The 16590-nt window shown below is 35.9% G+C and overlaps 4 protein-coding genes across 5 annotated transcripts; 2 read left to right on the top strand and 2 right to left on the bottom strand.

The window, feature by feature from the left end:
- Positions 1-3374: 3374 nt before the first annotated feature.
- LOC118754163 (succinate dehydrogenase cytochrome b560 subunit, mitochondrial-like) lies at positions 3375-4153 on the bottom strand. The gene is made up of 2 exons (XM_036489021.1): positions 4069-4153; positions 3375-4011 (listed from the first exon to the last, which is right to left on the bottom strand). Coding segments are annotated over exons 1-2 (525 nt in total). The 5' UTR covers positions 4071-4153; the 3' UTR covers positions 3375-3488.
- Positions 4154-6676: 2523 nt separating this feature from the next.
- LOC118754161 (translationally-controlled tumor protein homolog) lies at positions 6677-7755 on the top strand. The gene has a single exon (XM_036489018.1). It carries the CDS (start codon positions 6796-6798, stop codon positions 7312-7314), a length of 519 nt encoding a protein of 172 aa, XP_036344911.1. The 5' UTR covers positions 6677-6795; the 3' UTR covers positions 7315-7755.
- A 985-nt stretch (positions 7756-8740) lies between these two features.
- LOC118754160 (zinc transporter 7-like) lies at positions 8741-12548 on the bottom strand. Of its 2 annotated transcripts, none has more exons than XM_036489016.1 (4): positions 12178-12548; positions 11885-12116; positions 10180-10620; positions 8741-10118 (listed from the first exon to the last, which is right to left on the bottom strand). In XM_036489016.1, the coding sequence occupies exons 2-4, from the start codon at positions 12063-12065 to the stop codon at positions 9613-9615; spliced, it is 1128 nt and encodes a 375-aa protein (XP_036344909.1). In that variant the 5' UTR covers positions 12066-12116; positions 12178-12548; the 3' UTR covers positions 8741-9612. The 2 variants fall into 2 exon arrangements, with proteins under 2 accessions (XP_036344909.1, XP_036344910.1); XM_036489017.1 differs by having other exon boundaries at positions 12234-12541.
- Positions 12549-13480: 932 nt separating this feature from the next.
- LOC118754162 (40S ribosomal protein S25) lies at positions 13481-14347 on the top strand. Its single transcript, XM_036489020.1, has 3 exons — positions 13481-13550; positions 13844-14120; positions 14180-14347. Exons 1-3 carry the CDS (start codon positions 13548-13550, stop codon positions 14251-14253), a joined length of 354 nt encoding a protein of 117 aa, XP_036344913.1. The 5' UTR covers positions 13481-13547; the 3' UTR covers positions 14254-14347.
- The last annotated feature ends 2243 nt before the right edge of the window (positions 14348-16590 follow it).

Here is a 16590-nt window from a genome sequence, read left to right as displayed (position 1 = left end):
TTTTTTCGTTTGTACACGCTTTTGTTCTTCACTTCTCAAATGCTTTTTCGAAATTAATAAAAACCAAGACAAAAATTAAAAATTACATGTTGCCTCTGACGGTATTCGAACCCGAACATGCTGGGAGCTAAGAACTAACAGCGAGCATCTCTACACGTTCAGCTACAGCCAGACATGCAAATGTGCTTTCAAATGCTCAACTTCAATCACGTTTCGTTAAAACACGAGCAGTGATCGGATAACAAACAATAAGCTGGCGCAGAGACACGAGTTGGTCCGCTACAGCATGACAGAGGAACACTTTTGTAAGTACTCCAATTTACCACAAATAGACTACATGGTCCAACGATTTTTGCAGGGTACTACCTGACGTATCACGTAATTTTCTTTCGTATCGTTTTCGATCAGTGAACGGATGTTGCGACTCGAGCCCTGCATTCAAAAAAAAATTCTAACAAAAATTTTAAAAATTTGTAAATTTGTAATGTATTGATTTTACTCAACTTCGGTGTAAAAAAAATTCATAACTCAAATTATTGTAGAGTGCACCCCATAGTACTATACTTAAATATTGCGCAATACTCAGAGCTATAATTTAATTTTTTAAATATTTATTTTCATTGAGAATTTCGGTGTGTGTATTTGTGATATTTTTTTAAATTAAGCTCAAATTTTATATTTATTTATTATTTATGTTTATGCATCAACCCTAAGAATTTGAAACAAATCAAACACATGAAGTGTGAACCCCGTCTGTTTTGGTATGGAACGCTCCATGTACTATATAATTATGTATATGCATAGGTACCTGATATCTACAGGTAATAAATTTGTCCTGTCATTTATTTGCAGACTTGGCTTCCACAAGCTAAGATTTAAAAAGCGGTAGGTGGGTTAATCTTAAAGACTAAGGTCACTGAGCTCTTTTCAAAGTTTCGTCCATATGTTCAATGGACTACATGGCGTATGAGTTACGAATATTGTACGTATTTAACAAAAACACATAAATCCAAATTCCAAACTTTGTGCAAAAAAATATAAAAATTCTGCAAACTTTCACCAAAATTTCCAACTTTTTATTCAAAGTAGTATCCATAAAAAGTATGTTTGAATTTTTTTCTATAGGGAAGAAAATGTACAACACCGTCAGCGAAAAAATCATCAAAAATCAACGGAAATTTTTAATAACTACTAAATACTACTTTGTATACTAAAACTTAATGGGCTACAAAACGGCATACTTAATTTTTTTCCAAAGATTCTGAATATAAAGTTGGAATTTTTGGTGAAAGTTTGCAAAATTTTTATATTTTTTGCATAAAGTTTGAAATTTGGATGTATGTGTTTTTGTTAGTGGGTCATGCTTTTATAAAAAAAAAATATTAAACATTAAATAAACAAAAGAAAATTTAAAAAAAAACGTGTTGTATTGGGGTGCCTAATACTTTTGGACAAGGTGCACTTGTGTTAACGCCGAAGCGCTAGTTTTTATGTTTTTTTTAGAAATTGCTAAAAATAAATATTGAATATTGCCAGACACCATCCGTTGGCGGTAACTTCTGCCGGACGCTTTAAACTTTACGTAATCAATGGAAATTGTCTTCCTATTAAGTTTGTTCGAAAGTGTGGATACATGGCGTATGAGTAACATAATTTCCTGCCTAAGGGTAATTCCATGTAAAAGATGAAATCGACATAAATTTTAAAATGCCTTAATTATCTCTATTTCAGTAGGAACCTTTTGCTAAAGGACTAAATTTCATTAATCTGTGGTAATCTGCTGTAAAAACATTAAAAAATAAAAAAATAAATAACTGTTATTTGTGTCTATGGAAGCTTTAGTTATAAAGATTATATCAGCTTAATTTTTAATGAAAACGAAAGCGTACAACCAACACAACGGTAAAATTGAAGATTTTCAGTGCTTCACCAGTTTCATTCAAACGATAGTTAAAAAGGACTTAGTGTGTAATTGTTTGGTATGTTTTTGAAAGAAATTTTATAACACGGCGTTACAAAATAATAAAAAAAATCACGAAATTTTTAAGTGACCTAGTACAGGTCGTACAGTTGGCCGAGCAATTCGCGAAACTGTTTTCGACATTTTTCTAAAACCCACAAAATGGCCAATATCCTTCAAGACTTTAAAAGCAAGTGATCTTCGGCAGTTATGAGAACACCTCTTGTTCGGCAAGCAGTTCTTAGTAGGGTGCGACAGACGCGAGCACCCGAACAGGCATATGCTTAAAAAGGCACAGTCACGCAGGCTCATCAGTAGTCATCTTTCCGAATACAAGGACGCGGTCGAGATTTCCATTGAAAAACTACTGGGCCCGATGGTGTACACACAAGCTATTGACTGAATGCTTAGAGTCGTTGTTGTTTTTGAAACGGCACTACTAAGACCCGCCTAGGTCGGTTTGGCCATCAATCGTTGTAGTCAAGCTCAACTAACGGTAGAACCAAGAGACGAGCTGTTTCGACCGGTTTTGACCGGGTTAGACGAGCTGTTTCAACCTGTTTTAATCCTCGGGGACCAAACAGACGCAGCATAGCTCAGAACCGGCTGGCCCATTGTCATGTATGCTGATGCGGGCCGCTGCGGCAGCAACTACCTTGTGGAACTGGCGCTTGCCAGCATGTACGCTTGTGGGTGTGGGAAAGGCGGCGAAACTGCCCTCAGTAGCTTCCGGGAAGCCGTTCCAAACAGCTTAGGTAAAGTTGACATAGGAGCAAAGCAGGGGGACTTGTTGATCGAGATTACGATGGTCTGATGATGATTAATCAGGCCTGCGTTAGTAATTGTTAGGCCTACAGAACTGGTGCAGCTACCCATAATTCTGATGGGGGCGTCATCGTCGAATTGAATCGTCTATCTGCTCATCCAATAAGATTCCCTTACGATCATTTACAAGGAGAGTGACAAAGGTCGTGGTGCGCGTTAGTCACCTACTACCTTTCAGTTTTTATCTCTGAGTAGCGAACGTATGTCAGAGTGATATCCTGCAGCAAGTGGCATATAAACGTTAAATGTTTCGCGCTCGAAATTGCCTGGCCGGACAGCTTGCCCCGACATTCTAGACGGGTGTCGCTCACCACCTTCAATAACTCTCTCTCTCCATGAACTCTTGCTGAATGAATATGCTTGTGAGCTCGTATTATAGATATGCGATTTGGTAGGATATGAATTTCGTAAGACATCGGCAGTGTTAAAATTCGGTTATATTGAAGAAATAGGTTCTCCTGAAATTGCAATGAACAGGTTAAACGCCTTATCACTACATCTCCAGTTAGGTAAGATCTATAAATTTTCCATTGCATAATGCAAAATTAAGCACTCGGTTAGTTTTAATACTCAAAAAGAACTACATACGTATCGTTTACTTTCGCTAAGATCACTTTAATTTTCCAATATTCCAAATAAATTTAAATAAGCTCTCTGCAACATAAGGTAACAAGAAAAATATCCAATTGATTCAGTTATATGTTTACAAACAAGCCAAAATAGCCGACAGTATGAGGCTAATACCAAGAGTTACATAACCAGTCAAATAAACTTCAGTAATTTTTAGAAAACGGCCGGTATCCCATAGCAAATGGCGAACACCGCAGCAAGAGTGAAATGCCAATGGAAAGGCCAAGGCAAACTTAAGTGCAACTAATATCGCAGACCCCAAATGCAGGCCTTCAATAATAGTAACGTAGTGTGAAATGTCTTGCGAAGACATCAATGCACCTAGACCCAAAGCCCAAGCATAACCAGTCAGTGCAAAACCTGTGCCACGGTGAGTGATCGACAGCATCGATGTTAACTGTGGTTTGTAGATGGTTAAATGTGGAGATAATTCACGTCCAAGACGTTGATTTTTCTCATCAAATGTCTCCGTTGGAACCGCATCACTTGCAGGTACAACTTTCAAAGTGACTTGCCGAGCCGGAGCAGCTACCTGCAGCCTTTGCACACCCTGACGCAGGGCAGGTGAACGAATCAGTGAACGAGTTATGGCATACCTGTTTTAAAGGAATCGTTTAAAATTATCAATTTCAAGTGTACTGTATCGCACTTACATTTTTGGTACTTTGCTCCAACTTTGTCCAAATTTGTCTGTCCACTTTGATTTAGCTGTCAAATTTATTAGTGCTTCTTCTTTCCGTCGTCTTATATTATTGCCATTCACAATGAACAAGCGAATGAATGCGATTTTTGCAAACGAAATCCTTGTTGATGAATTAAGGTGGTTCAAAACAATAGCATTTCGCTAATGGTAAAATATATAAATGTCCTTTCGTAGCACAAAAAACACTCAATAGAATTCAATAAATATTCTGAAATCGGTGGTACTAACTGGCCATTTAAAAATAACTTTGAACATATATTTTTGTATGTTTTAAATATTTTTTTTATTAAAGTCACCAACAGACGTTTACAAACTCGCCAAGCCAGCGGCTGTAAGTATGGTAGCTGCAATTGCTATATATCCAGTAAGATAAATTCCCTTCAGAGAGAGAAAATTTCCTGTTTCCCAGATTAAAACTCGGACACTAGCGCAACAATGGTAAGCAAATGGAAAAGCGATCATGAATTTTAAAATAAATAAAGATGCAGAACTCATTTGCAATCCATCTAGCATTGTAACAAAATGTGCATTATCGTGCGAGGATATTAAAGCGCCTATTCCTAATCCCCAAGTATACATAGTAACTAAAAGTGAACTCGCTCGATTCGATATAGACAACACCGACGTCAATTGTGGTCTGTAAACGGTCAAACTTGGTGCGAAGAACCTTCCAAGCCGACGATTCTTTGTTCCGTGTGTTTCTTTTTTTCTGGGTGGTTCGATCTTAATTTTTAAATACCGAAACGAAGCCAATTGAACTCGTAGAAGATTTCTCTGGAATGCATTAAGGCGTATTAAATTGTGTATATTCCTGAAAGTTCAAAATACATTAGTTAATGCGAAATTTGGCTCAAAAATTTCTATTCTTACATTTTGGAAATATTTTGTTTCTGTACGGTCGTAAACCATGAAAGAATGAAAGGTTTTCAAAAACATCCTTTGATTTTCTATTTTTAATTGACTCAAGGCGAATTGACTAATTCAAACTTTTTAGTGTTGAAAAACCAATGTCAACATTAAAATATTCACAATTTAAATAATATTCATTTATTTATATATTTATTTTTTATAGTCATGTGACCTATATTTATTCACGTATATGCATTTGAATATTACAAAATTATTATATATTAAAAGTAAAATTAAAGCTTAATATAAGTCAACCTATTACGATTTTTTTTTTTCTAAGCTTTAAAATGGTTTTTGTAGAACTAATTTGTATTCTCGATGCTGTTGGAATGGACTTGATTCCAAGCGGTACCGTAAATATATCACGTGTAGGGCATGCGGCTCAAGAGTGTTATTTCCAGAGACACCACCACTAGGCGGTTGGAAAGGACTAGTTTCCAAGCCGCCTCTTATTGACTTCTCTACGGGCAGGCGATCTGAATGGACGAGATCCAGAGTCGCGCTGTTTGATCGGAAGGAAAGGACTAGTCTTATCCCATTTTATTTCATTTCATTACGAATATGCTATAAAAAATCAAATTTTGCTTAGAAGAAAATATGAAATTTTACATTTTTCCCCCTAACGGGGATTAATTTCTTCCCGTTTTTATTCTTATTCCACTGAGCTAATGCAGCACCAAATCGAGTTGTCACAACGTCCAACACCTCGTTTTATTGCATCATGACCAGTACTAATGTTCGAATTAGTAACTCTCAGACGATGCCTGAAAAGCTTGAAACAAGTTCGAAATTTGGCATCTTTCAGACTTTTCAGACTTTAGTTATGGAGCAGCTTCTATACAATTTCACTAAATCATCTTTCAGGCTTGAGCGCTTCAAGCCGCAACGCGTGAAAAGCCTGCTATAGAGCTTCAGCTTAACCGCCTAAGCTATTTTGGCCGAGTTCAACAAAGCATGCCAGCCGTTTCTTGTTTTTCAGTGTCAGAATAAACTTAGATTAAGTAAACTGAGTTTAGCCCAAAATACAATAGCGCAGTGGCAGTGCAAGTTTTTAAAATCAGCTGTTGCTGTTAATATTGGCAGTCACTGCCGTAGCAAACACAATACGGCGTTGTCAGTGACTGCTTTTTTTGACATTCCCTTTTGTTTGTTTATATTTTTGTTATTGCCTGTATGCAGCTCTCAAGAAAAGCAAAAACTCCATATAAAATGACGTACCAGAAACGCGTAAGAAATTTTCTTGAGTCAAATTTCCTTAAGGCAGTTCGCAGTTCTTAAGAAATTTACTACGCTTTCTACTTCGGTTTTCCAAAGTTTTTTTGTGAAAAAAGAGCACAAGACAACCCAGGTTTGCAACAGAAATATATGCCCGTTCCATTATTTCTTGTGGAAAGAGTGTGGCAACAGGCTGTGAGGTATCAAAAATGTCAAAATTCCTTGGACACACACGCGAAATAATGGCAATTTATTCTTGACCGTTTTCTTAAGAGCTGCATACAGGGCTTTAGGCTTCCAAAAAAATGGCAATCGTTCACAATTGTCAAACTTCAAACTTCAGAAAATACAACTCTGTGTGTTTCTGATATTCCGCTTTGCACTAATTCTACTCTATTACTTTCAGTGATTTTTCTGACACCACTTCGTGTCCATCCTTTCTTTTTGTTGTTTGCTGTGGACGTGAGCGCGTGGCTCGGTGTGACTAATTTTGTGCAAAAGTCGGAAGTCTCGAATTTTCCTAGTTTTTCAGACCAATAAAACAGCCGTAAACATGAAAATCTACAAGGATAGCATCACCGGTGACGAAATGTTTGCCGATACCTACAAAATGAAATTGGTGGATGAAGTTATTTACGAAGTTTACGGTAAACTAGTCACCCGTTCTCAAGGTGAAATAAATATCGATGGCTTCAACCCATCGGCTGAAGAAGCCGATGAGGGCACCGATTCCGCCGTCGAATCTGGCGTCGATGTGGTCTTAAACCATCGTCTCCAGGAGTGCTTCGCATTCGGTGACAAAAAGTCGTTCACACTCTACCTCAAAGACTATATGAAGAAGGTGCTGGCCAAGTTGGAGGAGAATGCTCCCGATCAAATTGAAATTTTCAAGACCAACATGAATAAGGTAATGAAGGAAATCCTTGGCCGCTTCAAAGACTTGCAGTTCTACACTGGCGAATCAATGGACTGCGATGGTATGGTAGCCATGTGTGAATACCGTGAAATCGACGGCACCAGCACACCCGTGCTCATGTTCTTCAAGCATGGACTCGACGAAGAGAAGTGTTAAAAAATAGATACCTAAAACGAAAACCACACCACATATACATTAATACTAATTATATTTTGTTTAGTAAATACCAATTAGTTGCAATTGTAATGATTCATTTGTCATATTCGTTTTGTTCGGACACGAATTTAGTATTGTGTCACTTGGAACTTGCTGCTACATATATATTTGGTCAAACTTTGAATACTATAAACCGTTCAACCGTAATGCTAATCATTATAGTAAAAAATTATGTATTTTAATTTTTATACAAAATGTGAAGAACACTTCTCTCCATATATGCTAATCAACTAGCTTGTTCTGCTACGCGAGTTATCAAATGCAGTGATGACAGCCTAGTAAATAATGAAAGAACTCTATTTGCAGCGTACATACTCGAGTACTTTTTATATATATAAATTTTTTGGTATTTGTCTTTTAATTTGTTTAAGTAAGAAAAAGCATCAAGCGAAAAAATGCATATTGTAAAAATAAAAAACGAAAAAAGAAAATACGCAAAAGAACTTTACGGACAAATTAAAGAAAAAACCATAAACGAAAAAATGATTTTTCATTTGTTGCAAAATGTGTGTTGGCACATAACCTCAAAAGTATAATTAGGTCGTTGGCAAAAAATCTTGATCATATGCAATCGCTGGCGTGAGCAAACGCATCATCAATGCAGTCTGCAGCAGCGTTAACAAAATGGCGTTAGAGTCAGTCCGAAAAATCTTCGCTTTCCGGATAGACGAAATTTGCGTCAACAAGCCACATAACAGCGCATTTAGAATTCATCTACCTGTGCTGATAATTTTGTAATAGATACAACACATTTAAGAGGGTCATTGGCGTACAACGAAACAAGGCGCAGCAATGGCAATGTCGAGTGTCTGTATGTGTTCTATATTACACTTTTGTTTGTGTTCGTCATCAAATCAGCAAGTGCTGTGCATAAAAATGCACTCACATGGATTAATACACACCCATCTGTTGCTTATACCACGAATATACTTTTAATGCCTTGTATGGGAAATAATTTGTTGACGTGTGTACATGCATATTATGTATGTATGTATGTATGTATCTTTAACTTTATAATATAACAAAGATTTACTGATACGTAATATGTATTTATTAGAATAAGTCTTTAGGACATACTTATAAGCTTGTACATACTCTTTCAGGGCAGTAAAACGTGGCAGCCTGACTATGATGTGCGTTTATTTCAATTACTTACCAAGCTCCGATTCTTAACTTTTAACTGGAGTATTTTCTTGTCATTCATCTTATTTTCAATAAAAAAGCGGGAGCAGTGAAGGTAAGTTTTGCATTGTTTGCATTGTCTTTTGGAGGGCCAAATTCATTCAAAAGTAGATACCACCTTTAGATGAAAAGTTATTTTCACTTGCCTTTATAATTGTAATGTCGCACAAGATTCCATTAGTAAAGACATATATTTATGTATGTATTTTTGGTAGAGGTCTCCTGATGATACTCCGTCTGATCAGATATCGGACTCGTCTTGGAAAAATTTCTTTATGAAGTATGAATTAGAGTGTTAAGTATTTTTTTTTATTTTTCAATTTTTATTAATATCCGCACTTATGACTACTTATTTATTAAGTATACAAATTTATTTGCAGCATCGTATATCGTTTTTTTCTATAACGCTGTTTTATAAACACCATTGTATGTACATTTTGCTGAACTTCATTGAAATAAAGCAAGCCGCTTTGTTCATTTTCAGTTAAATGGCAATTTTTTATAAGAGCTTACGCACTTACATGTACTACTTGCTCTTAAGTATTCGTCACGGATTTGATCACTCGTTATGGTTGGAAAAGGATTGATCGATTTTCGACTAAATCTTTAATTGGAATGATTTCACTAAAAATTTCGTTATTTTATATATGCATCTGCAATTCATTATTTCATACATTCACACAATTATATTAAAATAAATACCATATCATGTAACAAAATATGTTAATATTGTATGTAAATAAGTATAAAACATAGTTCTAATCGTTAACAGTTTCTTTCAAGTTTATCTAAATTATCTACACATTATACACGTAGAAAAAAATATTTTAACTGTTTACTCAAGCAGTTGAGTGAACTGCTTTGCAAAATTAACTTAAGGTAAAGATTAAAACAAAATTTCCGTTTTCGATTGCCCGCCCTCGCAATGAACTGAATAACAGGTTAATTATTCGAATGCTCATTTTTCTTCCTCTTTTATTTTAGCCGCTTTTAAAAATAAAAACGAAAGTTTATTCAACAACCCGGCCCGATCCGATCTATTATAGTCCATCGCTATCACACATAGTCCAGCTGAATGTAAATCTGCTTTACTCCTACAGATTCAAAGATCATGCGCGCATGTGTGACCACATATTTGGGATCCACATTTTTGGAAACTTCCAACTTAATAGCACCCACATAGACATCTGAGCATAATGTCCAGAAATGTGGATCCTGTACGGCGTAAACGCCAGCCAATCCCGTCACCTTTTGATAGCATTGTGGCAGCGCGCGATCTAACGCTGACGGTTGCCGCTGCATTAATATCAGTATTGATTCTTTTATCAGACCCAGCACGCTCATGGCAATAAGCAAAGCAATAAATATTGAACAAATCGGATCGGCAATCATCCAACCGAATATTTGCATTAGCACCGCCGAAATGATAACGCCTACCGAGCCAAGCGTGTCGGCTAAAATATGTAGAAAGACACCACGCATGATTTGAGAATTGCTGCCAGACATATCATCGGTGAGCCCATGTGAATGACCATGCCCACCGCCATGACTATGACTATGGCCTGTAAAGATACATATAAATTAAAAAGAAACGCAAGTATTTATGTATGTTTGTACACCTACTGCCATCCAAATTTATCGCTTGATGATTGTGATTATTCAAGTCAATGTGATTGTTTACACCATGCGAATGACCATGACCCCCACCACCACCACCACCATGGGAGTGACCATGTCCACCGCCACCTCCGTGAGAATGCCCATGTCCGTGCTGAAATGCATAGATACCAACCAGATTTACCAGCAGTCCGAGCACGGATACTACAAACAGCCGTTCGTGTTTCACTTCTGGTGGTTCAATTAAACGCTCTACGCCCTCAGATAAAATAAAGAAAGCAATAAAAAGTAGAAAAAGACTATTCACGAAGCCGGCTAACACTTCTGCACGAACATAGCCGTAAGAAAATTTATCGTTAGCTTTCCACTTGGTGATCACTGAGGCTGCTAGACCAGCGAGCAGACCCGTGCAGTCGAAGAACATGTGAAACGAGTCCGATATGAGACCTATGGTTATAAAATGGGATAATAACAGAAATATGAATTTCTACATTATGTACAAAAAAGTGTGAATGCAACGTACTATTTACTAAAAAATCGAATATTTTCATGAGACGCGTTTAAAGTTTTCAATTTGCACTCAAAAAATTCAGAAAATAGAAATGCATATATTCTTACGCGAAAACTAAAACAGGTTTTTACACACGATGAAGCATGTTGTAGTAATTCTGCATGCTTGGCTTGAAAATTCTGTTTTTTGAGTTGTAAGAGTTTTTTAATAAATGGCGATTTGTAAAATTTTAGATTGATTCATAAATACTAGTAGTAAATGCATATCGCCGGTTAAAGGACAAAACCATTTACCCATGTTAGGCTAGTTATTTACAAGGAGCTTCCGGGGAGAAAATCTCATTTTTGTCACAAATGTCAGTTACGCGGTTTTGCAGCACCACGATAAACGGTTTTGCACTTTGAACGACGATATGTATGTATGTATGAAGGAACCAGTTTTATGGCCTAAATGGTTTTATTTAAATGCTTGAAAATAAGTGAGCAAATAAAAAAGAGCGGTCACATTACCAATGGCTTTATAATAAAATAACTGAATATATTTTGTTCGCAAATACAATTTAAAAAAATAATACAAATTTCAATGTGGTATCGAGGGCTCGTAACATCTGTTCACAGATCGAAAACCATACCAAACAAAATTACATTATACGTCAGTCGTATAAGCTGAATGGGATAAAGAAAGCGTTCACTATGTATATTATAATACGACAAATATGTTTTTTTCGTGACGAGTAATACGATATCGTATGTGACGATTCGAGCCCTGTTTTAAGACTGTCACTTGATTACCGCTCTATAAACCTTTTTAGGGCCAGTTTAAACTTAGATTAAGTAAACTGAGTTTAAATTGAACATCTGGCTGACATTTGATTGGCTGGTCTTAGTTTAAACAAGACAATGTTTTGGCAACAATCTACTAAAAAAAGGTATTTGATTAACAACTTTGATATTCTTAATAACTCAGTTGCTTAAATGTAAATGTTATGTGTCAACTAAAGACGTGAATTGCCCACAAACTTTTATTAAGTGCACATGAACACGTTTGTGGAATTCTTTTTTTATTGCCAGCAATGATAATATCAAGGCAAGTAAGTTTTTTAAGCGTAGATAAGATTAGTTGAAAGTAAATAGATAGCCCTAATAGCCATGGCAAACGATCATAGGTATCACCAAATACTATCGTTAGACCCACGCTCACCTAAACTGTTTGTCCATATGCCATAGAAGAGCTCCACGAACGCAAAACTCAAGTTAAGTAAAAGAAAGAGAAATAGATTTCTCGAATTGCGATCGGAAAATATGAGCCGCTTCCAACTGTTTAGCTTTTCCTTGATCCGGTAGCTTAAATTGCTGCGATCCTTGTGCGTTAACGGTAACATTGCCAGCTCAGCTGATATACTATATGGGTGCCGCTTAAGCGTTTGGGTGTGCTGGAATTACAGAAAACAAATAATTATGAATTTTTCTAAAATACTTGGATTGTTTCCGTACATGTTTTTAGTTATTGAACCTGTACGCTAGTGCTGGCGTTTATTCACAAAAATTACCCCAAGATAAAGTTTTTTTTTATTCTTGATCTATGCTCCTCTCCTGGTAGCTCTCTTCCTACAAGTCTCTCTCAAATGTAGCTGCAAGACTTGTGTACGTTTCAATATCTTCTTTATATATATTCTGTCGCTATATTTCCCATTATTTCACAATTTCACAATTGGACTAACGTTAGTAGTGTTATTTTAAACTAAAATTAAACTTTTAATTTAACTTAAATCGGGTTATCAAAGCAATTTTATCGGGAATTTTGTTTTAAGGTGACGTTTTATTGTATTTGCTGACGTTTAGACATTCTGATGTCATGCCTGTTCTTTTTTGTAGTGTATTCACAATTGAATTTTGCGAAATTGAAACAAAATTGTCTCAGCTTCGCACAAGGCGAATTTATACAAGGTTGCGTTTACTGGCGAATTTCGCCGAGGTCCTTCTGAATGTCAAAATGGTGTGTTTGTTGTATTATGAATTCGCCTTGTTTACAACAAATACATCATTTTGACATTCAGAAGGACCGCGACGAAATTCTAAATTCGCCAGTAACACCACCTTGTATAAATTCGCCTTGAATACAACTCTCAAGAATGATAGAAAATATTGCGCCATCAGCCAATGCGAATTTACGAAGAGCTTTGTTTCTAAACAGATAATTATCACAAATTATCACTTATTTCTGTTGGGAAGCGTTTCTTATCTCAAAAAACTAGCAGAAACTAGCAACTCTCTCTCGTTCTTATGCTCTTATTTTTTGGCTCTCCTGCTAATTTCTGCTTGTAAAATTTTTCTAGCAGAAACTAGCAGCTGTCAAAATGGATAAACAAATATTCGAGCCAAATATTTTCAGTAGTCAAATACATCGATCAGCTGTTTACTTGCTAGTTTAGCGTTTCTTTACTGTTTCTTTATTTCGCTCTCTGTGAGCGTAATTCTCTAAATTTTTCCGTATTCTTCTTCCTGATAATTATCTGCTAGAAAAGAAAAGGAACAAAGCCAAGGTGTTGTTACTGGCGAATTTAGATTTACGCCGCGGTACTTCTTAATGTCAAAATAATGTGTTTGTTATAAACAAGGCGAATCCATATTACCAAAAATCCCAAAGAACGTAAATATAGATCGAAAACATCGGTACAATATGCATTTTTTAGGAGAGAACTTTATTTCAAACATTGAAATTTATAATCACTTATGGAAATGGGTATATAACACCTCTGTGCCAATTTATCTATCCCTACTGTGAATGGGTCAAATTATGGCATTTGTGTTGTGGCAGCACTGCCAATATCCGGCCACCATCTTTTTGCTTTTGGTTTCTCACGATGGTGAGTCGTTTGCTGCAATTTTCGGCCAAAAAGTTTTGTTTCTACTTGTAAAATATACGATAATGTCAAAGTCAATTAACGCCTCAATGTTTAATAAAGAGTTTTACATAATAACGTTCTAAATAAGTCGTTTACATTAATTTTTCACAAACATTTAACATGACTGTCAAATGCACATGGCCTGGCTGTTGGTGCTAGCAGTGACGTGAAAGGGTGTAATGGAAACAAAACTTGCTGGCTACAAAACTTCCAATCCCAGTAAATATTTACAAAGGAATTTTTAAAATTTACAGCCACCAAAGAAGGACGCGAAATCGTCGGCTAAACAGCCACAAAAGACACAGAAGAAGAAGGAGGGTAGCGGTGGCGGAAAAGCCAAGAAGAAGAAGTGGTCAAAAGGCAAAGTCAGGGACAAGTTAAACAATCAAATTTTGTTTGACAAAGCCACTTATGAAAAACTTTACAAGGAGGTGCCACAATACAAGCTTATCACGCCTTCAGTGGTATCGGAACGTTTGAAGATTCGAGGCTCTCTCGCCAAAAGGGCGCTGGTGGAATTACGTGATAAAGGCAAGTAATGCACTTTAATTTTTCATTCAAATTATTTACTTTTTTGTTTGTCGTCGCAGGTCTGATCAGACAAGTCGTTCAGCACCATTCCCAGGTGATCTACACACGCGCTACCAAGGGTGATGATGCGTAAATGTTTTACTATTCGGGCAATAGGAATACAATAGCAAACTTGTATGATATAGCTTTGATGGTAGAATAAAACTATTCGTTTCCTTTTATAAGAACTTTATTTTTATAATTTTTGTAAAAGGCACTGTAGCTAGAAATGTTAGATATCGTATAGATTTTTCTGAATATCGATATTTCATCGCACGGTAATAGATTTTTTGAATCGATATTCCAAGGTCGATATATCGAAGACATCGATACTTTACCCGCAATATCGATATTTAAGTTTTTATTTATTTTTCGTCTACAAAGAAGTGTAGGAAAAATACTAAAGTAGGTTTAATCAACAGCTTGTGTGATTTATTTAGCTCTTAGGTTTGACAAACCGCTTGAGTCGACCTTAATCCTCAGAAATATACAAGATGGAAATAACACAATTAGTTGAGTTCATAACTATGGCTAATATTCTATTCAATTGGGAGAAGGATTCTCAACATCGATTTTTCCGATATCGATATTGTTCAGCCCGATATATCGCCATATCGATTTTACATGCAATGAATTAAATCGATTCATGATATCGATACTTTCTTAAATATCGAACATTCCTAACTGGAACAAGTGCAGAATTCCCATGATGCAGTAGTTGCGTTCCAGATGCTTCACGATTTGCAGGTTTTTACAGGAAGTCGTTCCAGGTGACCACCTCCCATAAGGTTTATTAATGGAGAAAACAGCTGTTCCAGCAAATCGTGAATTTCGTGAATATCGTGAAACATCTGGAACGCAACTAATGATACAATGTGGTATCAGCTGTGACAGCTCGATTTACACCTTAGCTCAGTAGAATGAGAAGAAAAACGGGAAGAAATTAATCCCTATATGGGGGAAAAATTTCACATTTTCTCCTAAACAAAATTTGCTCTTTTATAGTATATTCGTAATGAAATGAAATAAAATAAGATAAAATATCTTTTTAAGAAAATAACATGTTTATACTGAGAAAAAATAAAAACATTTAACTATATTATTAGGCAAAGTATTGTTAAAGAAGTAACACTCTTTCACCTAAGGCAGTCAATAGTTGTGTTCCAGCAGCAGTACGAATAGCAGGATTTTACAGGAAGCTGTTCCCGCACGACACCTTACATAAGGTTTATTAAGGACGAAAACAGCTGTTCCTGTAAATCCTGCAAAACCGCTATTCGTACTGCTGATCGAACGCAACTAATATGGCGGAATTAGAGCGAGATGTTGCCAGCTGATACTATTTATTGCATCATGATTCAAGAGAGCTCGGCAACACTACGTGCACTTACTCTCAATCTACACATTCACCTTTTTAATTCCTTACTAAAAATTAAAAAATTATATAAATAATGTCAAAATTCTTCTACAGTTCGTTGAGTGAACTCGAAGAATGTTGAATGTTGTTATTTTTTATAGTTGTCATAGTTTTAGTTTAATCAATTTTAATACTCTAGTAGAAAAGTGTATTGATAATTGCCAATTTCATAATGAAACACTTAAAGTTCCTTTTGCAAAAGTTTCCTTTTAGTTAAAGTGTCATTAAGATGTACTTTAAACAAGAAATGTTTTCATAATACAATGGCAATTGAATAACAACAAAAGGTTCATTTAAATGAAAATAACAAAGTTAACAATGCTGATCTCGGCAAAATTGCATCAGCTGATTGTCATAAACAACACCTTTATCTCTAAAGTGGCTTTATGAAATCGATCAGCAAAATAAAGCATTCTGTAAATTTTAAAACATGATTTAATTTTATTATGAAATCGGAGGTAAATTGTAAAAATGAAATCAATTTTAAAAGTAACTTTAAATTATAAAAAAAAGCAATTTTAAATTAGTAAGAGATAGCGTGCTATTTTTGTTTGAACTGTTGCATGAATTAAATTTAAAACCAGGCAACCCTGTAAGTAATTGCAAGGCCACATCAATCAAATTGTAACAAAATTTAGCCAACAGAGGGCAGCATTGTTCGTCTGTCATGTGATGAGTAAAGTTTTTCTCGGTCACCTGTCACTGAAGTAGTCTTGGTATTTTTGTAAGTTTTTCTTTTAGATTTTTCGCAGTTTCGATATCTAAATTCTGCGTAATTTATATAAAATTTGGTATACCATTTACAGATCCACCGTGAAAAACCTGCAGAATGGCACAGATACGCACCGTTGTTTTACACACATTCGGATGGCTCTTTTTGGCCACCAGTATTGTGCTCACCTTCCAGTTTGTGCTTACAGGCAAAGGTGAACGAGTAAGCGTTGGCTGGTTCCTGGCCTCCACATCTCCATATATGTGGGCCTGTCTGGGAATCGGTTTGTCAGTGGCACTTTC

This window comes from Rhagoletis pomonella, unplaced genomic scaffold (assembly GCF_013731165.1).
Source record: "Rhagoletis pomonella isolate Grant_MI unplaced genomic scaffold, Rhpom_1.0 Rhpom_scaffold_03473, whole genome shotgun sequence".
NCBI lineage: Eukaryota > Metazoa > Arthropoda > Insecta > Diptera > Tephritidae > Rhagoletis > Rhagoletis pomonella.
This window is presented reverse-complemented; position numbering and strand designations above follow the sequence as displayed.